We start from the raw sequence: 26,418 nt of genomic DNA on the forward strand, positions 1-26,418 counted from the left end.
CCTTTTTTTTTATATTACTAAAAAATAATATTTAAAAAAAAAAATCATCATTCTCTACCAAGAGACTGGTGGCGCCCAAGGTTGGGCAAGTGGGCCCATTGTTTTATTTTTTATTTTTTTTTTGTGTGTGTTCCTAAGTCGCTTGGAGTGAACGCTCAAGGTTTGCTCGGCCGGCACTTTGAGAGCTCAGATCCATAAAATTCGGGCCGATCCCAACGGACTCGGGCCCTCGTAGGCACCAAAACTTTTTTATTAAAAAAAAAACAATATATTAAAGGAAAAACCCAAAAAGCCTACTATTTTAACCAACGGTGTTAACGGATCGAATTTGATTCTTACCCAAGTGGAACCAGACCTGGCACCCATTTTCCGGTATTGTATCGAGCATGGACTTAGATCTAATCGGACCCACCATAAGAAAAACCATACCCAGACTCAATAAGAACTACATGAACCATACTCGGGCCATACCCGGTAAAATAATACTTTTTTTATCATTTTTACATTGAAAATTTGCAAGCTTTAATTGGAACTCGGGTTGGGCCTGGGTCTGGTATAAAATTTCATAAACTATACCTGGCTCCATGTATTAATCGACCTTCGGGTCTAAACCTGGGTCTTAGTTGAGTCTTATTATTTATCACCATACCTGGAACCTATCAGGTTTGGTACAGGTCGGGTCAATGTAAACAGGGCCCGTTGGCACTCCTTAATTTTTACTGAAAAACTTTAAAAAAGAAAAAAGGTTAAAGAAAGTTGTCACACACTTATTGGCCGGTGTGTGTCACCCTTGTGGGCTTCAAATTTTATGAACAAGAGGCATCCTTTTTTTATCACCAGAATGCATCAGAAAATCCACTTATTATTGGCCGGTGTATGATTATGGTCCTATCTCAGCTGGATTCAAGTTTTCATTCCCCCTTCCTTTCTTAATAAGGAGAATGGGGGCGAAGCACTCCGTTGTTCACCACGTCTTTCTAGTACCAGTATGTATTTTGTGGTTTCAGTTTTTTTTTAGATATGGTCCATCATCCAAACACTAAGCCTGTGAAACCAGGTGGTTTCAAATTGTCTTATGTGTAAACAGAGCAGTTTGTCTTAAGAGTAGCTCATTACACATAAGACAAACATCAAGCTCATTTTCGGGTATGGTATCGGGTCCACTATAAGAAAAACCATACTCGGACCCGATAAGAACTACATGAACTATACCGGGTAAAATAATATTTTTTTATCATTTTTACATTGAAAATTTAAGAGTTTTAATCAGAACTCGGGTTGGGTCCAAGTCTGATACAAATTTTTACAAACTATACCCGAACCAATGTATTAATCGGACCTTCACGTTCGAACCCAAGTTTAATCAAATCTTATTTATCACTATACCCGAACACTATAGAGTTTGGTTTGAGTCAAGTCCGGGTAATTAAACCAGACCTATTGACACCCCTAATCTCATGCGATCACCTGCCAGCTTACTCACTACATGAAAATGTTAAAATTATAGGCATTAACAATGACCCCAGTAGAAAAACATCACACAACATAGTTATATAAAGAATATAGCACATAACTCATACATCTTTCAATAATCCAAAACATTTATAACATGATAATTTCATGGCAAATAAACATTCACAGTAGGGATCAAGATTTCACATTAAGCAATAGGTACACAGACATTCATAATTAACGAATCTTACTCACAACAAAAGCACCTACAACCACACTTGTTAAAAATCCAGATCACAAGCAATTACAAAACAAAATATACCAATATTCACCACCTATTTATGTAATCATAAAATATGCATAGAATACATAACATATGACACTAATGTACTTGTGAACATTTTAATGTATTATTATATTATTTCTCTTTTCTTTCTTAGAGTACAGTCCCAATACTTAACTCACTCAACAATTATTTGAGAGGTTTATTATTCTATGTATTTTAATTTTTTTAAAGATTTGAAGAGTATGCAAACTTTTACTAGGGTAGCTTGTGACTATGAGAACCTACAATGCACTGTGTTGAATCAGAACAATGGACTACCTACCTAAGCCTTTTTGGTACCCTTGGGTCTCTATGTCCGAGGATGGGAACCCATGAAGACACCTTTGCTCTCTAAAAATATTAACACTTTTCTCAGCTGTGTGTACTGACTACCCTCTCTCCAAGGTAGTCATGATATGAATAGGCTACTAAGAGTTTTTTATTTAAGGCTATTTAAGTACTCCTGACATAAAGGTTCTCTTAGCCTAGTCCTCTTCTGAGGAATACAACACAAAATGGGTTATTTTTAACCATTCAAGGCTGAGTTCGCGATCATACCCTATATGGGTACCCTTGAGCCCACAATGCTTCCTTGAGGCTTAAGTGTGTATGAGCATGTCAATCATATATTTAACTTGGTGTTCACTAACACCCATGGTTTCACTGAACCCGACTCACTCACGAGCCTAGTAAATGCATGTCTTACATGACTTACAATATATTACATGTTACATACCACTCTACACGATTCATGAGACTTATTTCAATATAGCATGAGCCATGAATAACATAAAATATCACATATATATCAATGCACACTACATGGTATATCTATCATGCTCAAAACACATATGTTAACATGCAGTCTCATATGCCAACATGCATAAATCATAAACATATAAGAAACATCACATATTAGAAAATACACTATTAACATTCTATATCATAAGCAAACATAAGATTTAGAACAAGGCAAGTTTATAAGACATGACATATCTCACACTGGGGACTATGTATGTATATATATATATATATCAGTTTTAGTATTGTTCTCAGCTTTGTTAGACCATCTTATCGAGCATATCAGAGACCACAAAAAATTACAGTCATACTAGAGGGTGTTAGCTCTCATATCCAAGTGATAGCTTAAAGAAATTTAATTTCATTTGTTCATAGTAATTCACGCACTAGAAACTATTTTTCAATTCTGGGATGAATCTCAGACTCAAATTTTTTGGTGATAGCTATACTTGTTAACTTTCAAATTAATATAATTTCACCAAAAAACTTCAACATATAAATTTTCTGAACCGGACCTTGTCTGAGATAGTTTCAGATCCAATTTTTTTGCAGAATCCTAAATTTCACCTCACTTGTGTGAGATTATGAGATTTACAAATAACGAAACTAATTTTTTAATTATTATTTGCATATTCATACACATAACAACCATAACATATCCAAAAATCAATATCAAACTATTGATTTATTGCATTTTTTGCAAATTGATGGTCGAAGTTCGCTCTGCACTCAAAACATAATTTATTTCTTGTATCGCAGCATCCATAACCCTCAATTTTGTACCACAATTAGGAGCTAATTTTTTTTTGAGATACCTTCCAGATGTCTAGAAGGTCTCCACAAAAGGATTTAACTACAAGTAGTTCGGTTTGAAAGCTATAATTTTTTCTACCGCAATATGTTGGTTCAAAAAATCATGACAACATGTGCATCATAATATAAAACATGTTAAATATAAGAAAAACTTGTGAAATAATTGTCGTGTATGGTAAGATATTCCTTCTCTTACAGCTTTCTAAAATAATATTCGGTCCTAGTCCATGGTTCATGCCCTCTAGGGCACCACAAGCTTGCTTCAGTATTCATGCGCGTAGCCTTGCGACTATTGCTCCATATTTACAGTGAACTAAGTGTTATAGAGTCTTAGTCCTTAGATTATGCCCTATAGGGCATTGCAAGTTTGCTTTGGTGTCCATGCGCGTATTCTTGTGACTAATTCACTATTTACTATATATATGTAAAAATATATATACTTTGCTTATATATATTTTGTCTTGTCGTCGCGTTGTATGGTGCCAAGGCTCCTACTTTCTACAATATATATGAATTTTGCTTATGCATTTTGTCTTGATGTCACACCAAATGATGCCAATGTTTCTATTCTTTGTAAATATATATACTTTGTTTATGCATTTTGTCTTGTCATCACGCCGAATGGTGCCAAAGCTCCTGCCTTCTGTAATTTACTTAGCTCAATGCGTGCTTTCACCCACTGAGCCTTGCTTACGCATTTCACATTGTTTTTGTGCTGTTATGTGCACAACCTCCTGCTTTTACTAAATATAGCTATGCATAATAAGCATACAAATGGTGTCTGCTCTCTATTGCCAAAGCAATTCCAAATATCCGTCCTCGTTCAAGATATTGTTTGGCGAAAAAACTCCTATTGAAACGGTTTCACAATTTGTGTAAAACTGCTTTTAGGTAAACATCTAAGTCAGTAGCGTATAGCCTAACTAAGGCTTAGGTTTTCAATAAACCAATATGTACAACGGTGATTATCTATCCCTAAACGAACGTAGAGCTTCCTTTATCAAAGAAAGGAGGTGCTGCCAAAATTTTTGATAAGATGCGCATTGAAGCTTAAAAGAGTATAACACTTTCTTCGTCAAACAAAGGCGGTGCTACCAAAATTTCTGACAAGATGCCTTCTATATTAAAAAAGAACATCATACTTTCTCATTCAACCACAGAAAATGCTGCCAAATTTTTTGGTAAATTACATGTCTGAGGCAGTATAAATGGCACGATAATGACCCAGTTATCGAAACATTGCCTGGATGGCTCGTTCCACTTCCGCCTTCAAGGGTACTCTACTTGTTAGGTCAGTGCTCGATACAGCTATATAGGTTGAGTAGTTGATCTAAAGTGATCATTGTCTATGCATGCCCATATGAAACATTGTACTACAACAAGACTTGTAAGGACCATTATGCCAAAGTTGGTTGTCCACCTGCAAGGGGTGAAGCTGTAAGACCCACAAATTTCTAGGTATTTTTCTTATTAAGAGAAAGTTGATCTTACTTACAAAGGTGTAGCTAGGGGGGGGGGGGGGGGGCAGGACTGGGTTGTAGCCCAGTCCTGCCTCCCGAAACATTTAATTTTTTTTTTTAAAGCCCAGTCCTAGCCCAGCCCTGATTCCATATGAAATAGATTTTTATCCATTTTGGTAGCCCAACCCAGTCCTAGCCCAGCCCTGCAGAAAATAGTTTGATTTGTCCATATGAAATATATTTTTATTAATAATTGTAGCCATTTTTTATTTTATCTCAAAAAAATTTTTTTGCCCCCCCGAACCCCCGACTAGCACACAAATAATTTTTTTTTTGCTACACCCCTGTTTGCCCCCCCCCCCCCTCACATGAATCCTAGCTACGCCCCTGCTTACTTATGGTTCATATCCCTAAGATCTAGAATAATAAATTGATAGGACTAATTGAACTTAGAATAACTGGTCAGTAATGAATTTTAGAAAATATAAGCCTTATAAAAGAATTTTGAAAAAATATAACCTTGTAAATACATTTTGGAAAAATGTAGCTTTGTAAAAGAATTTTGAAAAAATATAACCTTGTAAATACATTTTGGAAAAATGTAGCTTGTAAATGAATTTTGAAAAAATATAACCTTGTAAATGAATTTTGGAAAAATATAACCTTGAAAATAAATTTTAGAAAAACTTAGTCTTGTAAATGAATTTTGAAAAAATATAGCATTGTAAATTAATTTTAGAAAAATGTAACCTTATAAATGAATTTTGGAATAATATAGCCTTGTAAATAAATTTTGAAAAAATATGGCCTTGTAAATGAATTTTAAAAAATATAGCTTTGTAAATGAATTTTGAAAAATTAGAGACTCAATATGAAATTCTGAGAAAAATAATATCCAATATAGAATTAGCATAAATTGAGGTTGTCAAATAGAATATCTAAGAAATAATATAATAATAATTAATTAAAGTAAATGAAAAAGACAACTAGATAATAATGATAGCTGAAATCTAACCAAATAAAATAATAAAAAGTTAAACTAACTAGAAAGTACAACTAGGTAGTAATTTTCAATTTGAATCAAAACAAATGCAAGTACACTAGAGGGAGGGCGATTTTTCCTAATGATGAGATTTGGGATTTTCTAAATCCAATAAAGAATCTCTAAATATTTTTAATCCAAGAGAGATGCACTAAATCCCATGTGAATCTCCAAATATTTCATAGGTGAAAAAAATATATATAAAGGCTAAAATACTGAGCTTGAATAGGTTTCTATATTAAAAAAATTCAACATGAGCTATGAGGGTCAAGGGTTATGCTTGAGAGAAAATTTTTGAGAGTTGTGATGATTTAATCTCAACCCTTTATTCCTTATAATTCATCTTAGTCATCCATTTAGAAAGTAATCATTACCTTTTCCTTATAAATACCCTATCAATTTGAGAGTTTTTAGCATTCAAGAGTTCATCTCTTGCTTCTCTCTCTTGTTTTTTTCTCTCTTTTACATTTTTTTTGAAGTTTCTTCTATCTTCACTAGAGAGTAGTGAAAGGTGCCTCTTTAGGAACTCTTTTTTATCCCCTTGGTGATTTGAAAGATCTAAAGTAAGGAAAAGCTCAAGCCTAAGTTTCCAAGTCAAGGTAAGTAAATTTATTATTTATGCATCTTGATAATTTTTTAATTTTCTCCTCTCTCCTAATCTCTTTCTCTCCTCACCTATATAGACATGTGTCTTCATAAAACATGTAGATATTGCAAAAGGATATGCAAATTTTGCTATTCTTTCTATCTTTTGACTTTTTCTCTTAAGTCACATGATTTGATCATGTTCATATTTTGAGAAAAAGAAATTAGGGATTTTTAATGATTGTTCATTACCATAAAAAATTTTTATTGATGTTATAGAATTCTTACTTTCTAAAACTTAAGGCATATAACGAATTTTGATTTCAAGTCTATCTAAGAAGAGTCATACTTCTCCCTAAATTGGATTATTTTCTAGAAATAAGTGTGAAGGTGTTATTATGAAATACATTCTTGAAGTCAATATGAATATGAAAAAATAGATTCTTATAGAATTTTTCAAAGTTCGTATGAAGTAATGAAAGGCAATTAGGGGGAAAAAATTTAGAAATACGTACAAGCATGATTAATCTATGAGAATATGTCTAAAGTAATTTGGATAATTTAAATAATAGATTTTTGAAAATTGGGTTCATTCAAGAAATTCAGATGATTTTTCAATGACAATTAGATTTTTTTTTTTAAATTTGGATTCACCTTAAGATATGAATCAACTTGAATGACTTTGATTCAACAACATATAGATTTTTGAAATTTGGATTTACTCTATCATATAAAGCAATTCGGATTATTTCTCAACAACATTTAGATTTTTGAAATTCGGATTCGCCCTAAGATATGAAGCAATTTGAATAACTTTGATTCAACAACATTTAGTTTTTTGAAATTTGGATTCATTCTATGATATAAAACAATTCAAATTATTTTCAACAATATTAGATTTTTTAAATTCGGATTCATTCTATGATATAAAGCAATTCGGATTATTCTCAACAACATTACATTTTTGAAATTCAGATTCATTCTATGATATAAAGAAATTCAGATTATTCTCAACAACATTAGTTTTTTGAAATTCGGATTTATTCTATGATATAAAGCAATTCGGATTATTCTCAACAACATTAGATTTTTGAAATTTGGATTCATTCTATAATATAAAGCAATTCTGATTATTTTTCTAACAATAATTGGATTTTTAAAATTCGGATTCACTCTAAAACATTAAGAAATTTAAATGATTTTGACTCAACAATAATTAGATCTTTGAAAATTTGGATTCACTCAATGATAATAGATTTGAAATATTCGGATGAATTATGTCTCTCTCAAGGAAGAATAAAACTTGAAGTTGATGAGTTTAGAATAGTAATTTCTTAAGAATTTCAAACTCCCAACCGGACCTTAGAAAAATGTCAAAAATATTATACTAAAGGAATTCCTTTCAAATATGTCTTTTACAAATCTTTAGAAATGATTCAATAACCTATGCACTTTAAGGGTATTTTGCTCAAAGGGATGATGCTACAAAGGAGTTCTCATCCAATATTTGAAATTGACATGATTTTAATCATTATGTGAGTCATAAATATCGTTGACATAAGAAGTGCTAGATATGTCAATACTTAGACCTTAGCCCAACATTGAGAAGAGTTCACATATGCAAGAGACAACCAAAACTCTACGAAGCTCACACCAAGGGCTAGGTAACAGTACGACAAAATTGTGTGTGGTAAATGCGTACATGTGCTTGTAAATATGATAAATGTGCATTGACTTAGACTAACAACTTATGCTTGAAGTACAGTACATATTTGTCTATGCATAGGCCAAAATATCATATAGATATATACAATACTCATGTGATAGTGTGTGTATTGCCTATAAAATGAAATGTTAGATAAAGAAAGTGCATATGACTAGGGGTGGCAATCGGGTCGGGTTGGCGGGTCAGCATACCTCAACCCGAACCCGACCCGTTTATTAAACGGGTCGGCTGTGGCAAACACGAACCCGACCCGTTTAATAAACGGGTAACCCGACACGACCCGCCAACCCATTTAATAAATGGGTTGGGTCGGGTAAACGGGTTTTCAGGTTCGCGGGTCAGTTGGCGGGTCGGGTTGACGGATCTGGTTGGCGGGTCGGGTTGACGGGTCGGGTTGGCAGACGGGTTGGCGGGTTGACCCACCCATTTAACCCGTTTATTAAACGGGTCAACCGGGTTGGCGGGTCGGGTTGACGGGTCGGGTTGGCGGGTTGGCAGACGGGTTGGCGGGTTGACCCACCCATTTAACCCGTTTATTAAACGGGTCAACCGGGTTGGCGGGTTGGCATACCCCCAACCCGAACCTGACCTGTTTAATAAATGGGTTACGCGGGTCGACCCGTTTATTAAACGGGTTGGCTTAAGCCCAACCCGAACCCGCCTAAGAGGCGGGTTGGCGGGTCGGGTTGGCGGGTCGTGTCAGAAATTGCCACCCCTACATATGACCAATAAATGCATAAGTCACACATGTTGCATATAGGCCAATGATATTGATGGTCATACTTTCATACATGATACCTTTGTAAAATGAAATATTGTTGCACCCTACTTATTATGCTAATTATTGATGCATTAAGGCATGATGAACATCTCACATGTGTGTAGAATGAACTAACTAAAAAAAGGCATTAAGTGCTCTGTTGAGAGCTGGGTGGTTGCACCCCATGAGAAGAAGTCTCACTACTTGCACTAACTCCCACATATTTAATATGATATTTACGTCATCACTGTCAATGTGTTTTTCGAATGGGTACGTGATTTGGGCTGAGCATAGACCTTATCATAACATACTACCCTGTGAGGAGTATAGAGGAGTATAGAGCTATTGAGTCTTGATACCTTGTCTGACACGAGAACATGATCTGGATTATATCCTTATTCTATTTTTTTTTAGCCATGCTGCAGCCCTTTTGAAAAAATCATGTATAAGATACTTAATGTGATTTTGGATTTCCTTTTCTTTCTTTCCTCATTGATTTCTCTCATTGTTTTTTTTTTTTTTGACTGAGAGTCAACTAAGGAAAAAGTGTGGTTATTTAGAGAAGGTTACATTGCTTTAATTAAAATTTTAATTCTCAAACAAAATAAACGTGTAGATCATTCCTTGATTTCAAAAATTCCTCTTTAAGGCTACTTGAAAACTTTTCTTCTTCTTTTTTTATTCTTTAACCACTCCCTAAATAAAACGTATGAGTCATTCTTGATTTGAAAATTCCTTTCATTTAGGGTCGACATGGCAAAGAAAACATGTGGATATTGCCATATTCATTTAAGTATTGAATATTTTTAAAATTGTAAACCATTGATTTTTGAATTGAAAACCTAACTTAGTGTTAGAATTTTCTCAAAAGTCCCTCCCCACAAAATCAAGCATGTAGATCACATATATGGTCAAATTTTAAAAACAAGCTTTTCAAAGCTCCAGAAGTACTAGGTAGGCACAAAAAAGCGTTTGTCACCTACCCATCCCTCTCTCTCTCTCTCTCTCTCTCTCTCTATATATATATATATATATATATATATATATATATATATATATATATATATATATATATATATATATAGAGAGAGAGAGAGAGAGAGAGCAGTTGCTTGATGAAATAAGTTTTTTAGCCTTTTTTATTTTATTTTTAAATTCTGACCATAAAGATATAATCTATGTACTTGATTTTATAGGGATCCACTCTTTAAGTGTTTAGTTTCTACACATGGGTGGGTTTTTTATAAGATTCTAAAAATTAACGGTCCAAAATCTTTGTAATTTTTTAAGGCTCTAAACATGATTTTTTTTCATCCAAAACACATCATCCAAGTGTAGATTCTTACTAAATCGATCATGCCCAACGCATTTATAAAGTCAGAACCACGTAAAAAGAATCGAAGACGCCGAAAACCTATAAGTACGTCCATCAAGCACTTAACGTTGAAGCACCTACCCATTACCATATATATATATATATATATTCTCTGTCCTCCGGGCCCCACTTGGTCCGACTCCGATCGCGGGAACTCAAATTTTGCCTCAAAGGACCTGGCCTTTCTCAAATCCGGTTCCTGGGCGGTACCCCTTTTCTCCTGCGCTAGGGTTTTTCCCTCCTTTTCAAAACCCCGCCATTCCTCCTCCTCCTCCTCTTCCGAAACACTCTCTGATCTTCGTCTCCTGACAGTCCATCGGCGTCCATCGATAACAGATCGATTGCGCGTGGCTGATTTGTAAAACTTTCTTCTCCCTCTCTGTTTCGATTTCTCTAGGGCGTTTGATTCGTTTCTCCTTGCTGTTTCCTTTTCTGTTTTAGTTTTATTGGGAGCAAAACCGATTCTGGTAAGTTTGTTTATATGAGCGTCTTAGGGATCTTAAATGCGATTGGATTCTTCTTCTTCTTCCCCCTCCCCCTTTTGATGAATTTTTTTATGTTCGTAGCGAATAGAAAGAAATCTGTGGAGTGTAGATCGATCGGTTTTCTTGATTAGGGCTTCGTATCGTTACCCGTTAATCACGGTAATGTTATTGAAAGAGAGAGGAAGAAAGTTTTGTTTTTTTACGCTAAGAGTCTACTTGGAATGGTTATTGAAGGAGTGGGATGATAAATCAGCGAACCTTGACAAGAAGAAGCCTAATAGTCTACCGTGTTTCCTTTAGAATTTAAGGTTTCTCTGATAGGTGAATGCAAATTTAACTATTACCTTATCGCCAGTTTGGTTTGAATCCGATATATCTGATGTCCGGTTAATAGATGCAGTCCTTAGGATGCAACTGGCGTGGACTGATTAGTATCTTGGTAGATAATTGGAGAGAATGAAGCATGATCTAAATTCATTTGCTCAGACATCGAAGTTTTGATTTTTGCGCTGAGCGTCTACTCAGAATGGTTGTTGGAGGAGCCAAATGATATAAATCAGTGCACCTCAATAAGATGATTCCAAATCTTATGCTATGTTTCCTTTAGCATTTTAGGCTTCTCTGATCTGCGAAAACGGTTGTAATTCTCACACGTGATCTTTTGGATGGTGCCTCCTATCGCTGGTTTGATTCGAGTCAGATATACCTGATGACCGATTAATGGGTGCAGTCCTTAGGATGCACTTGGCGTGGACTGATTAGTGTCTAGGTAGAAAATTGGAGAGAATGAAGCATAATCTAGATTAATTTTCTCGGTCATTGTAGTTGCATTTCACAACCTCACACATGAACATGCTTGCAGAGCAGGTAGTCCAAATGTTTCAGTTCGAATGCTTCTCTCTTCCTCGTTTCTAAATAGCTTTTCTTATTTGTCTGCAGTTTATATTTGGTGCTGAGAGATGGCTGTGAATTTGACAAGAGATGCAATAGCTCTGGTGAGCGAAGGGAAGCAGGATATAAAACCGGTCCTTCAGGTTTATGACATTAAATTGGTCATGTCACAGGCCTCAAATGACCGGTATCGCGTGCTGCTCTCAGATGGCACCCACATGCAGCAATCTATGCTTGCTTCTCAGCTGAATCATTATGTCAAGTCGGGGCAGCTGCAGAAAGGGACTATAGTTCGAATGATTGAGTATATTTGCAATACGATACAGAATCGCAAGTGGGTTAATCTTTTCCTCTGTTTGTTCGTTCTTTTTTACCTTTAGTGGTATCGCTTATGTTTGCTATTCATTGTGAAATTTCTATTGTTGGATTCCATCATCAAAGTAGAGCTTCTGAGGTGGTACTTATTATTCTTTCATCTTATGCCTGTTTTCCAAATGCGCAATGGACAGAACAGAATGGGATTTTCCTTAGAATTTAAAAAAGACAGACCATTAGCCTTCTGTACATGAAAACGGAATAACGTTTCCCCACTACCTAGCAGATAGCAACCAACTCACTTGCATGGCTTTAAAGCTGCCTGCTATGTTGGGAAAATACTGGACATCATTCAGGAGCTGGTACTGGTAATGGAGAAACAGCAAATTTTATTGTTGAAAGAAGTTAATAATTAAAGCTTGAGGAATGAATTAAAGCTTGGTGTTGCAAATGTAAATGTATCTTCTAGTATTAATTTCTTTTTGAGCTCTGGTCATTTCTGTCATTCTTAAGTTGTAGCTTATCTTCCTTTTGCAAAAAAGAGAGGAAAAAAGCCTGCATTTGTTCCTCTTCATCTCATATGCATGTCTCATGTGAACTTGTGAAGGTTTGCACACAATATTCTTGGTTATTTGTAGCTCCTTGTTTCTTGTTTCTTCTGTTATACTGGTTTTTATTTCCATTGTTTCATCTTCTGTTGCAAATGACCGTCTTCTTTTGCTGAATTAGGATCATTATCGTGATCAACTTGGAAGTAGTACTTGAGAAGTTTGATATAATTGGTGAGCCAAAGCTCTATGTGGGTGCTTCTGGAAATGGTCCAGCTGCACCACAGGCTGACTCTGTTCCTGCAAAATCGCCTCCTGTTCAATCCAGACCACCAACTGGAAATCCTCAGCCTTACGGTGGATCTTATGCTGTTGATCGGCCTGGAGAAGGACCAATTCTTGGAGGAGCTCATCTCCATCCCAAAACTGAATCTGGGGCGATTGTTTCCAGTAATGAAATTGCATCCAGAAATTATGGTGTCCCATCACATAATAATGTCACCAACCAGAATCAGACTACAAATACATATGGGCGATCAGTTCCACCATCAATGTATCAGCAATCTCCAACATACATCAATAAGGGGCCTATTGCCAAAAGTGAAGCTCCTGCTCGGATTATTCCAATTGCTGCCTTGAACCCCTATCAAGGAAGATGGACGATCAAAGCAAGAGTAACCTCAAAAGGAGATCTTAGGCAGTACAATAATCCCAGAGGCGAGGGAAAGGTGTTCTCTTTTGATCTTCTTGACTCTGATGGTGGGGAAATTCGTGTCACTTGCTTCAATTTGGTAGCTGATCAGTTTTATGATAGGGTTGATGTTGGCAAAGTGTACTTGATATCAAAGGGAAGTTTAAAGCCTGCTCAGAAGAACTTCAATCACCTTAATAATGAGTGGGAAATATTTTTGGAGTCAACCTCAACAATAGAGCCATGCTTGGAGGACAACTCTATCCCCAGTCAGCAGTTTAACTTCAGGCCTATCAGCGAAATTGAGAGCATTGAGAACAATTCCATGGTTGATTTGATTGGTGTAGTTGTCTCAGTACACCCCTCCTCTACAATCATGAGAAAGAATGGTACAGAAACTCAGAGGAGAACTCTTCAGTTGAAGGATATGTCAGGGCGAAGTGTTGAATTGACCATCTGGGGTAATTTTTGCAGCATGGAAGGGCAAAAGCTGCAAGAGCTGTGTGATTCTGGGTCATGCCCTGTTTTGGCTGTGAAGGCTGGTAGAGTAAGTGATTTCAGTGGAAAATCAGTTGGGACAATTTCTACAAGCCAGCTGTTCATAAATCCTGATTTTCCAGAGGGGCATAGGTTGAAGGAATGGTTCAATAGGGAGGGAAAAAATGTGGCTACTCCATCTATTTCGAAAGACAGCACAGGGATGGGAAGGATGGATGTTCGTAAAATGGTCTCACAGATTAAGGATGAGGGTCTTGGAAGAGCAGAGAAGCCAGTTTGGATCACAGTGAAAGCAATTGTTGCATTTGTAAAGATGGATAACTTTTGCTACACTGCATGTCCCTTGATGGTTGGAGATAGACAGTGCAACAAGAAGGTGACAAATAATGGTGATGGGAGATGGCACTGTGATAAGTGTGATCAGGATTTCCCTGAGTGTGATTACAGATATCTTCTTCAGTTTCAGATACAGGATCATACTGGTATAACATGGGTAACTGCATTTCAGGAGGCTGGGGAGGAGATTATGGGTGTCACAGCCAAAGCACTGTATATGTTGAAACATGAAGAACAGGACGATGTTGAGTTTGGGAAGATTATAAAGACGGTTCTCTTCAATCAGTATCTATTCAAGCTTAAAGTGAAGGAGGAGATCTACAGTGATGAGCAGCGAGTGAAGTCCACTGTTGTCAAAGCAGAGAGACTGAATTTTGCAGCTGAAAGCAAGTACGTCTTGGGTTTTATTGAAAGGCTCTCAAGAGATGAACCACATGCTCTTCCTGCAATGGGATCACATGCCGGGAACAGTTATGATTTCAACAATGGCAGTGGCTACAGAAATGTTGGATACGGTGGAAGTTCTGTTGGTAACAATTTTGGCAGCAACACTGAAGGATACAATGCTCTATCAGCAAATCAAGCAGTCTACATGGGTGGTGGACATGTTAGTTGTAGGCCTTATGTTCAGTCCTGTAACAAGTGTGGCAGTACTGATCACAATCCTATGAATTGTCCAGGGCCAAGGGTTACCAATGCACAGACAATGCAAAATTTTGGAAATAGACTCCCTAATGCTGGTGCAGACACCGGAGTTGCTGCCGACAGGTGTTACAAATGCAACCAAAGTGGACATTGGGCAAGAGATTGCCCAGGACCAAATGCTACTCCTGTCTATGGAGGTGGAGGAGCTGCTGGTGGATATGGCATGAGATGCAATAGTTATGGTGGACGGTTCTAGGTTCGGTAGAAAAGGATTCAGCTTTGCAAGCAGGTGCCAGGCCAATTATGAAATTCAAAAAGTGGGCGTGTTGCTGTAGTTTGGGTTCTTTGTACAGCGAAGTTTCTAGTGTGGTGGCCCTGCAGGGAAATTGGTTGCATCATTGCCTTGAATTCTGAAGTCCTATCGAACAAAAGGTCTGAAAAATGGAAACTTTCTGAACTCTGTAGCGGGCTTCCAGCCAACCAAGCAGCCTCATTTGGACTGCTGCCTTTTTGTTTGCTTTTTTTGTAATATATTGGTGGTTCTTACTGATTTACTCTCATTGCATGCGTGTTTTTTTATGATTATTCCCTATGCATGGACTCTTCCGATTTACTTATTTTTTTTTAAAGGCAAGATGGGATTAGGCAGACCCCTACCATTTAACTATGATACCATTGGGGTTTGAACTTGCAACGTCCCAACACAAGGCTCGTACCAGACAAGTGGAGCCTCTGTTGGTCCGATTTACTCCTCTCCATTCATATGCTTCTTTTTTTCCATAACATCCATTCATATGCTATTGCTACTGCAAAACTATACAGAAGAATGTGCTCGGGCCCTTTTAGCCGTTCATCTCAGATAAGTTGTTCATTATTGATCACTTTGGTCATTTTCACCACCACTGTGCCATTGCCAACACCTTTTATCTTCTTTTAGGACAGCTCTGTAATCACCTCTCCACGCTCACAAAATCCGTTAAACAAGTTGGGAACCGCATGAAGAGGTAACACGATCCCCTGAAAAAAAGTTTGGGAAGGCAGATGCATTTGAGCCCTCTACTGATTTTCGGATTACCAAAAAAATCTACTCACATGTCAAAATTGGATAATCCAAATGTCAATCTTCACAAAACAGGCCATGTAGATCAAATCTACAACGTTGGATTTGCCACAAAAAAAAACTTTTGCTAAAATTAAATCAAATGTTTTCCCAGGATTTCAGCTATTTTGATCATCTTCTTGACGATTCAATGATGACTCCTTGTCCATCAAAATGGTTAACAGATGATACTTTCTCAACAGAAGAAACATTGCCATGAACTGAAAAAGAAAGACGGGAAAGGCAAACGTTTGTTTGCCTCTATTAATCCAAAGATAATCTATACCTTGACATGATTGAAGTTCACCTCCGGTGCAGCCATAAATCATCATCAATCTTCCATTGACATGGTAAGACAAGCCATGTATGCTTACAATATGCAAAGAAATGGTGGACGTGATTAGAACCATATTCAGCCATTTGTCATCGGGCACTCCATCGGGATAGTTCCTCGCCGGAAATCATGATTAATCAATCGACCTTTTTCAGATAACCCTTTGATAGATCATGATAGACTGCTGTTAATCTGTTTGAATAATGCTAAGTTTTGCATACTAATTTTAATGCACAATTTCTCATGAGCAGATCTCAACGGATGATCCACAAGGCTCTGCTCATCTGGAGTGGGAAACTCGTGAAATTTACCAAACTGGAGGGACGTTATGAATTCAAAACGCATTAGAGGACATCCATTTATAGTCGTTGGATGGGCTTCCCCTCCCTCCAATAAACCAAACAAAAAGACACGCTGAATCCACCTGTGAGGTCTCAGACCCAAAAGTGTTTACATGTAAACATTTGGTAATGGCATCATTATGTACAAATGCCTCTGGATCCCCATGCACAAGATCTTTTGATCCAATCTGACCTTGTAGATGGATTCAACATGTCCAAAATAGTGGGAACCGCTTTTGAATCATATTTTTTCACCAAAAAAAACACAATTTAAGACCTAGGAAAATATTGCACATTGCAGGCCACTCATTTTTGAGGCATTATAAAACCTACTTGCGAGTCCTGATTGAACCGATTCCTACTAAGTAAAACATAAAACATGTAGATCACATTTGTAACGTCAGTTTCATGAAAAACAGCCAAAAAAATGAAAAATAGAGAGCTGTTTGTACTTAATGTCATCATTACCAAATATAACCCCCAACACACACACACACACACACACAATATATATATATATATATATATATATATATATATATATATATATATATATATATATATATATATATATATATATATATATATATATATATATATATATATATATATCCAATTTTTTCAAAATCTTGTCATACTTTCTTGCAAAAAAGGCTCTCTCTCACACACAATATCTAGCCAAATTTCAATCAGTCTTTTGCATAGTATACAATTTAAGTCAACATTTCAGACAATCAGAACGAGATTCAAATTTTCGCAGGTTCAACCAATCTACAGAGCCCCAAGGGGAGTTGGTGTAGTGGGGTGGGGGCCTTGGCTGCTAGACAGGCAGTCAAGGTTCAATTTTCATGGGCATCGCCGCTCTGCACAAGCCAAAGCGTAACATAAGCCCTGGGTCAGGGGTCCTAGCCTCAGAGTTTCACGCTGCCGGCACACCGACCATATGTATGGCAGGCTGAGAAGGCGCAACCAGGTCTTCATGCTGGGTGTGGTTTCTTCGGGGTTATAAATCCAAAAAAAACATTCTACAGAAGTTCACGCTAGATGTGCACCATACTTGGAACAAATCATGGTGTTTTATTTATTCTGGCAATCCCATAAAAGCAAGAAGATTCATGTGGGACCTCAAACAAACAGAAACACCCTGAATAACTCGCCATGGGCGAACCTTAGAAGCAAACGTCCCCTGCAGAAGACTCTGGAGCAGACCTCAACGGCAGTGGGACCCATAGGTACCTTCCACAAGTCCCATTTTGGTACTCAGGATTGGGGTTCCTCCCATCAGCTCCAGTTGGAAGAGGCCCACGATCAACCCCATCCCCGCAGCTTGTTACTTGGAACACCTCTGTGGGCATTACGGCCGATTTTGCGCTTGCACTTGCTGCCACCGTCTTCAACCTGAGCCTTTCCGCTCTTGAGCCAATCACCTGACCCAAGACTGAAGCTGCAATTGTGAATGCCATTGCCGTTTTCGGCATAAGCACCGACTTCCTCAGCATTGCTATGAACGGGACTGCAGCGTGAATGGCCACAAACCAAGCTGGAGAAAATTTCTTGGTGTGCTCTCTCCATACACCCAATGGAACGTTGGCAGCCATGCCCAACATGCCAATTACAAGCATTTTTTCAGGCAGTGGCTGCGGTCTTAGGGTCTTCACTAGTGCCGATCGGGCTAGAGCTGCCCGAGCAGCTACAACAGCAGGTGGACACTTGAGCTTCATGCCTGCAGGTGGCTGCAACACTTTGGCAATGAGTGGCAGGACGCGACTTACTGCACGGTAGGATTTTGCTATGGGACAGTTTCCAGTTTCAAGCCATTCGTTGCTCGTTGCTTCATGAGGGTTTCCCTGAAAGCAAAACATAACAGGTTGTTTTCCATTACCAGCTTTGTGAAATTACAGACATTATTCTCTAAGTTCTCAATCGATATGAATCCGATCCGAGGGATCATCAGAAAATCTTCTTTTATCAAACTAGAACAGATCTCAACCAGAAAGATGCAACCAAAAGTGAAACCAAGGAGATTCCCTAAGAAAAAACTCCTACAAACTGGAGAACACATAATTCACTATGGTTCCTATCGAATCAATCAAAATAAAATGGTAGAAGTTTATTTGAAGACATGAAGATATCGGTAATTGAGATGTTCAAAAAACATGACTGAACAAGCCAAGTGATCCATTTTAACCTAACTATGCAAATTCATTAACGCATTTCGCCTATGAAAGATTATTTGGATGAAAGCTGTTTCTTTTCCTTTTATACGATTTCTTGTGGGAATTGTATAATCAAAACCTATTAGATCCATGTAAAATCTATATTTCCTTTACCAAGATAGATAAGGTCCAAGTTCCATCCTCTTCAAGTTTTAATAGATTCCATTTCGTTCCATTTCTCGGTAACCTGCGTCTCATCAGACTAAATCACAAACCTGGAAATTAGGCTTCACTGACTTTCCAGATATTGACTTTAATATATTTAATATTCAACTCAGTATGAAAGGCTTTATGCATCTGGAACTTAAACACGAAAATAGGCCTTTCTGAAATTCAGGTCGTCTAAAGAAAGTCATAAACAAACATTAACTCAACAAAGCTTGTACCTGTTGAGAACCGTCGTTCTTGGATGAAGGCTTCAGATTTTGTTTCTTCCATTTCTCAGAGAAGGAATCAAAGCTGAAGGGACCCCCTGGTCCAAAGGCTGAAAGGCTGATTGTTGCAGCTTTAGCTGACAATGGGTTAAACCGGGGAACAGATTCAGGCTCCAAAGTATCTGGCTGAGGAAAGGATCTTTCTGTAAGTGGAACAACTCCATCACGGCCATGGAAAAGCCTGAATGCCAAGTCAAAATTAAGCCCATCCTCAAAAATAGGCCCCTTAGCTCCTATTACCTGAAAAATGATGTCAAAAGAATAAGAACTAGACGTGTCAAAAAGATAAATAGTTAAACTGCAAGCCACCAAGTCTTGGAGTCAGCAGATCTGACTCAGGACTCAGTATGAAACAAGCGAGATTGGTCACAGTTATGCACTGTGACGGTATATTAGGATGAGTTGGTCAAGTCGCTCAGGTCATCAAAACTGCCTTCTAAAATAGCAAGCAAGCTATGTCACAGGGACTCTTCAACTAGGTGCCGCACCCACGTCGCACCCGCACCCGATGCGGTAAACCTGACCCTGGGTGCAGTCAACGCACCCAGGGTCATTTATGTCCAACTTTTGGACTTTATATATATAATTTTTTATATTTTTACCGCACCCAAGTTTTTTGAAAGTGCCGCACCCGCACCCATGTGACATAGCAAGCAAACGAAGGGGGCTCATGCAATAATAAGTCAATTAAAACCCTAGCTTATAAATGAACCTAAAATCATGTTCTAGTACTGCATTCAGTAACTCAACGAGGACTAATAGGATCATTTAGAACTTACAGGTACAGGGAAACCCAGAGTTGAAGAGAAGGAAAAGTTTGTGGGCTCATTGATGTTTCTCAGAAATGGACACCTCTGAATATCCTGTTGAGCAAAGAGCAGCTCTGATGATGACACCTCGAAGCCTCTAAGGAAAAACTCCATTTCTGAGCAATGATGCCTGTTCAACAGAAACAGGTATAAGATCAAGCTTTGCAGGATGAACATTAGACATCATATCTAAGAGCAAGCTTACTCTCAAGGAGATGTCATGGTAGTAGAAAATCTTCATGAAAGAAAAATAAGAAGAGCAAGAATTCAATAACAATAAACTGCTTAGAATGTCAGAGATGAACAGGGTAATACATCTAAGTCCTTGAGGATTGTGATTAAGGTACTTGAACAGTTACAAAAGCAATGCAGAGTAACTGAATGTTGAATGAAATTATAAATTACATCTGGGAAGTTTGTTACATTTTAGAGCACTGCAACCTGCCAATATTTGAATTCAGGCCCTGCAAACCTTGCCACAAGCTGAGGCAAGGTTTGCTGAGCTTGCAGCAAAAAAAAATTAGTGTTTCTTCATCTTGGTGTTTTTTTTGCCTCTTTCCTGAATATTTATGCTGCAAGAAACAAAGCTATGCTCTGCCAACCTCAACAATTTCATCAATTTCAGAATTGTATGTAGTGAATTTGGATTCATGTAATTTGATTTTTTCCCCTATATAATTATACGTCAACTCCAGCATGAAGTCTCATAAACAACAAAAGATGGTTTCCAGATTGTATTTGATTTACGAATAATGCAAAAAATGCAGGTTCCTCAAAATATTCGCTTTCCAGATCCATTATCCAGAAGGATGCAAATAAGAAAAAGAAACAAATAAATTATTTCTCCGTTGAGTTTTCAATTGCTAGTAAAATGGCCATCTTAAGTAACTTGTTTGGTATTGGCAGATGAACATAATTTTGATTAGCTTCTTGTCAACTTGTCAGGCATTGAGGCTTCTAGCCTTTTAATTGTTTCTTCTCAAATAAGATAAATTAGCAGAATACCTGGATTGTCAATTAATTTTTCAAAGTTATATAAAACATCTGAATTCAAAAAGAAGCCCCATCAATGAAATGATCACGAAACTAGTTTATCAAAATGGTTACAGTAGAGACAATCAACCAACCAAAACATCGTACTGGTATAAGAAGAAAGCTTTGTTTTAAAACTGCACGCACAAATTATTCATTTAATAGTACACATTATGAGTTTTGAAAATATGGAAGATTACAGTCACTCAAACAGCAAGAGGAAAATGGATTGTAGAAGTGCTCAATCTTCAAAGCATGAAAGGCTGGCTCATAATCTTAAAAACAACCCCAACACAAGATTCATGTGACTAAACTACCAACTAAGGAACAAAATGTTAACCGAAGATAGCACATCTAATCAAAACTAGTCCCAACCCAATTACTTTGATCTAAAATACAATTAAAATAACTTGGTCGACCAATGATTTAAAATCACATACTATGGATCACATTCTGTGTCCAAGACATAAGATACTTCCATCATTCCAACAATCTTCTAAACAAAATCTAAAGTAGTGTAGACTTGTGTTCAAAACTCAACTGAACCGAGTAATCACAACACCTGAAATACGAGGAAGATGCATCTTGTGGCAACCAAGCATGACGATGATTTGGATGATGGCATCACATACACAGTCAATATGTAAAACATATACTGGTTAAGTCCTTCTAGGTTGAGAAAACATCTCAACAAACAATGTTTGTTAATCTAGGAGCTAAAACAATCCAACATTAGATTTGATCACCCTGATTCAATCCATGTGTTTTTTATGTTTTAAAAGCCCATCATAAATATATATTTATATATCAATCATTTCCCTCATGTGGGTACCTTGAGCCACTGGAGTGAGATTCAGGGGCTTGATTTTCAATTAAATGAAATTCAAAAAGAAAAAAGGACTTTGAAATACAAGTTTATTATTTGGATATAAAGCTACTCATTGATGACCTATGCAAGACATCACTAAGGTTGCAAAAATCTGGCCCTGGATACAGCTTCTGAATAATCCAAGTAACATCACAGGAACTGCAGCTTAGCGTTGACCGCTACTTTTGAACATGTGAAAATTTGTTTTTTAAAATTTAATTCTCTTGAAGTGCCTTTATATTGACATTGCACTATCATGGCTATTATTCTGCAAACATCTTGCGCATACTAAATTGCTCTGTTGGATCACGGTATCTGTGTATGATCGGCGTATCATGTATACCTGTAACCTCAGGCTCAAATGGTGCTGGGCTTGTTTTCATGCACTCTTCAATTTAGCCATACAAATTTATTCAAATTCACATGTTACTTATCCAAAGATTGTTCCAGTGAGACTTCACATGAGAAACCACCTGATATGTTGTTCTCAGGAACTAGAGCACAGACTAAGAATGTGTAGATTGCTTATTTTTCTTGCATTATATTAACCTAAGATGATCTGAGGAATAGTCCAGAACTAAGAAGAAAGACATGACCAACAAATAAAAGAATAGATAGAGTCAACAGACCACTAGAGGAAGCAAAATAACCTCATCCGAGGAAAAGAAAAAGGATAAACTGGAACAAAGATGAAAAGGAAAAAGTAGTAACAAGTAACAACAGACAAATACACCAGATTTATGCTCTATAGAGTTTATGTCAACCGGCAGACAGTCCGTTTGAAACCATCCAAAAATACAGAGTATAACAAACCCAACATATTATTGGTTCGTTTAAGGAAGTAAACTGAACCACAACAGTGCTTCATAGAAATAAACCAAAGATCTAATGACAAAAACCTTAAAAAATTTAAAAAGTATTAAAGCGGTCAAAGTCATCGAAGGAAACAAAAAAAAAATGTCAAAACAATGGGAAAGCAAAAACCCAAAAATAAACAAACAAAAAAGAACATAAACCAGAAATAAAAAGACTCAAGATTAGAAACGCTCAAAGTTCAAACAACCAACAGAAAACATTAAATGCAGATAGAAAACGGAAAACTTATGACCACAGCGCATATTAAGGCTCTGTTTGGTAGCCTACCGTCGGAGAAGAGCTGGGGAATCCCCAGCATCGACTCTTGTTTGGGAGAGTACATTTGCATGTGCCAGTCCCACATTTCAACCCCCATGAAAACGAGGTGGCAATTAGCAACTGCTGCACCAGTTGCCCTTCCAATGGAGCTTTAGACGCTCCTCAGTGACCTTCCCAACAGCCTTTACTGTGTTATTTATTACCAAGCAAGCTGCATCCCAAACAACTTGAAAGCAGAAGTGGGGAATCCTCGTCTGAACAGTAAGAGGCCTTCCAAACAACCGTATGGATTTGACAAAGCCATAAAAAACCGTGGATTCCTCACTTGCATCCTTAGCTGCAGCTTCCCAAACAGAGCCTAAAGGAAAAAGTAGAACACCTAATCCTATGCGCGTGAAAGAAAGGAGGTAGGGAGATGAAAAGCCTAAATCATCGCTCCTGAAATTCCAGGGGCATGATATTAGAGGGATTAAGACAAGTAGCGGAAAAACAGAATTAGACCACCCTGAAAACTTTAAAACGTGAAACGATACAAGGAAAGGCTGATGCCAAAAAGTCTGAAACCCAAATGGTTTCAAGCACTCAGTGATCCAGAAAAAGGGGATGATATATCATTGTATAGCGCAAATGCAATACTCCATCTCATCTCTTTTTCTTTTGGACATACAAATGCATCAGAACTGTCCCTATTGGGCATGTTTCGACAAAATGTTTCTCTTGGGAAAACAAGGATAAACCTGGGCACTATGCCTTTCATCGAAAGTGGAAGAATCTGCATGGATTCAAAGCTATCAAATACTTCTAAGCGGCCCTACTCATCCACATGCACCATAGTATCAAATAAGCTCAGCAAAAAATGGAGAACGGGAAAGAATCAAAAGAACATGGATAAAGAATTTGGAAAAAATAAGCACGCAACAATCAATCCAGGAGGGAGAAAAGAAAGAGAGCAGGTTTTGATGCATCAAACCCTGCTCCAACGCAAAAAGATATTTAGGGCTTTGGTAGGAGAAAAATTAGGGTCCTCTCGTCCTCCAAAACAAAATTCTCTTGCGAAGTGTACAGTTACAGAAAAATATAATAAGGAAAAACGCCTTCTTAGTCTGAATTTTTGCTAAATTTAGCTATCCATGAACATCTGAGACAAATCAGGGTCTTATCATATAAATTTGGATTAAAAATGCCAAAAGAAAAGATAGAAAAAATCGCCAATGAAAGAAAAAGTAAAAACAGAAAATCAACACCCCCTAGAAAAACCCAAAAGGCAGGCTAAATAATGAGATTTCAAAGTCATACGAATCATCTAAGATAGTTCAGGCAGCCTACAGCAGGCAAACCCTCCTAGTAGTCTACTCCTCAATATTCACCTTTCACATCAACAATCCATCAAAATTAGGATTTAACATAGTAAAATTCCAAAAAAAATGAGCTAAAGAGAGCACTAATCAGCAACCATAATAACAAAAGAAGAAAAAACCCGCAAGATCATCGATTAAAACAATCAAGCAATAAAAATCAACGGTCCAACCCTAATCATCATCTAGAATCACATTAATCGTTCACATCGTGTGACCCAGGCGCCTTCTACTACTACTTCAATTTTAGTTTTTTCCATCAACATCTTGGGAATATTAGGGTTTCATCACAGAATCGGACCCAAAATCACCCAAAAAATCTCCTTAACTTATCGACAAGAACGATCGAGACGATACAAACAAGGAACCGCCACTAAATCGTCATCTACAACCATAGAAACCGAGCAAAGCCCTCTTATCGATGTCGGAGAGACGGGAATTTCCGGTTTTTAAGGAGCGAAGCGACGAAAAGCGGCGCAAATTCCGTGGAAAGTGGAATCCGGCGGAGGATTTTACCTCGCGAACGTGGCTTTCGAGCAAAACCGTGGGAGGAGACGAATGTGGACCGTTGATCTTCGGATCGCCCTGTGATTCACGCCGGAAAATTCACCGAGTCGCGTGGAGAACACGAGGACTCCTCTCTCCTCCGCTTTTATACCCTCCAGCGGGATTTGGATTGTGTTGATTGGCTGCCGGCAAGCGGTAAGGGGCAAGCATCGTCAAAACTCAATTACTAAATTACCCTTATTCTTTTACGAAAATAACGCAAAGGCTGAGAACCCAACCTAGTATATCATCAACGGGTCGGACCTATGGATCTTAACCATGAAAAACTACCATTAGATATTTTTGCCGTTATAATGAGAAGGTATGTCCTCAAAATGTGTTCTTAACTGGTGGGCTCCACGCCAAGGGGGTTTGGCGTTATAGGGTGGGTGGTGGGGGCATTGGCTGCCAGACGGGCAGTCAAGGTTCAATTTTCATAGGTGTCACCCTTTTTGTGCAAGGCAACGTGCAGCATAGGTCTCGAGGGCAGAGTGTTATAAGCTTCGAAGTTTTATGTTGTCAACACAATGACCGTAAGTATGGCAGACTGATTCAGCACGATCAGGTCTTCATTCATGCTTGGTGCGGTTTCTTCAGGTTATAAATCCAAAAAGAAAAAATTGATGAGCTCTGCAACAGCTTGGGTTGGGGTTTACCTAGCAGGGAGGCAGACTAAGTTAAGTGACGTAGTTATTGGTGAGGGTTAATTTTTCACGAAAAAAAAAATCAACAACAACAACAACAACTACGCCTTCATCCCAAAACAATTGGGGTCAGCGATATGAACCAAAAAGAAATTCATTTTGGGTCTTCCACATGAATCCTTTTCCTCCAATCATTTCTATCCAACGCCATGTCCTCGGTGAGGTTCAAAGCATTCATATCCTTTCCTGTCATCTCCATCCAAGTCTTCCTAGGCCTACCCCGACCTCTTTTAACTAATATATTTTCCCATTTCTTCAACCCTCTAACTGGAGCATCATTAGGCCTTCGCCGAATATGTCCAAACCACCGTAAACGATTCTCTCGCATCTTATTTTCAATGTATTTTGAAAAATAAGAGCCTTTCTAAAGGGTTAATATTGGTGCTACTTTAAGGATGAAAAATATTGAGCTGAAATTCATAGGTTTAAGCTTGATCGACTCAATCAGATCACATAAATGTGTTAAGCATAGTTTGTTTGTTAAGAATGAAACCTTGGTAGTGTTATTTTGATCTAAAAATATGATTTTTTTAGTCATTGAATTTTAATGCATTATAGGCTATTGATTTTTGAAATAATTGAAAAACAAACTTATATGTGATTCAAAACATATTTTGTACTAATCAAACCTTGTAGATGGAGTTTAAGCTAAAAAAAAAAATTTTAAAAAAATGAATTGTACTCTATAATTTCAAGCCTGCAATAGCACTGAATATTAACCCTTTTGAAAATATAAGTGCCAAGAGACTTTACATGATCAGTTGAACCTTCATTTAAGGGTGGGTGGCGGACTTTTTT

At 37.5% G+C, this 26,418-nt stretch overlaps 1 protein-coding gene and 1 pseudogene across 2 annotated transcripts; one reads left to right on the top strand and one right to left on the bottom strand.

Moving 5' to 3' along the window:
* Positions 1-11,783: 11,783 nt before the first annotated feature.
* On the top strand, positions 11,784-15,300 carry LOC149819047 (replication protein A 70 kDa DNA-binding subunit A pseudogene; annotated as a pseudogene). Its single transcript, XR_016427449.1, has 2 exons — positions 11,784-12,049; positions 12,760-15,300. The product of XR_016427449.1 is annotated as a replication protein A 70 kDa DNA-binding subunit A pseudogene (transcript).
* A 2,279-nt stretch (positions 15,301-17,579) lies between these two features.
* LOC149819048 (uncharacterized) lies at positions 17,580-24,986 on the bottom strand. The gene is made up of 4 exons (XM_089984152.1): positions 24,887-24,986; positions 19,952-20,111; positions 19,125-19,412; positions 17,580-18,369 (listed from the first exon to the last, which is right to left on the bottom strand). The coding sequence occupies exons 2-4, from the start codon at positions 20,093-20,095 to the stop codon at positions 17,692-17,694; spliced, it is 1,110 nt and encodes a 369-aa protein (XP_089840278.1). The 5' UTR covers positions 20,096-20,111; positions 24,887-24,986; the 3' UTR covers positions 17,580-17,691.
* Positions 24,987-26,418: the final 1,432 nt, after the last annotated feature.

Source organism: Nuphar pumila, chromosome 13 (assembly GCF_984573655.1).
Source record: "Nuphar pumila chromosome 13, dmNupPumi1.hap1.1, whole genome shotgun sequence".
Taxonomy (NCBI): domain Eukaryota; kingdom Viridiplantae; phylum Streptophyta; class Magnoliopsida; order Nymphaeales; family Nymphaeaceae; genus Nuphar; species Nuphar pumila.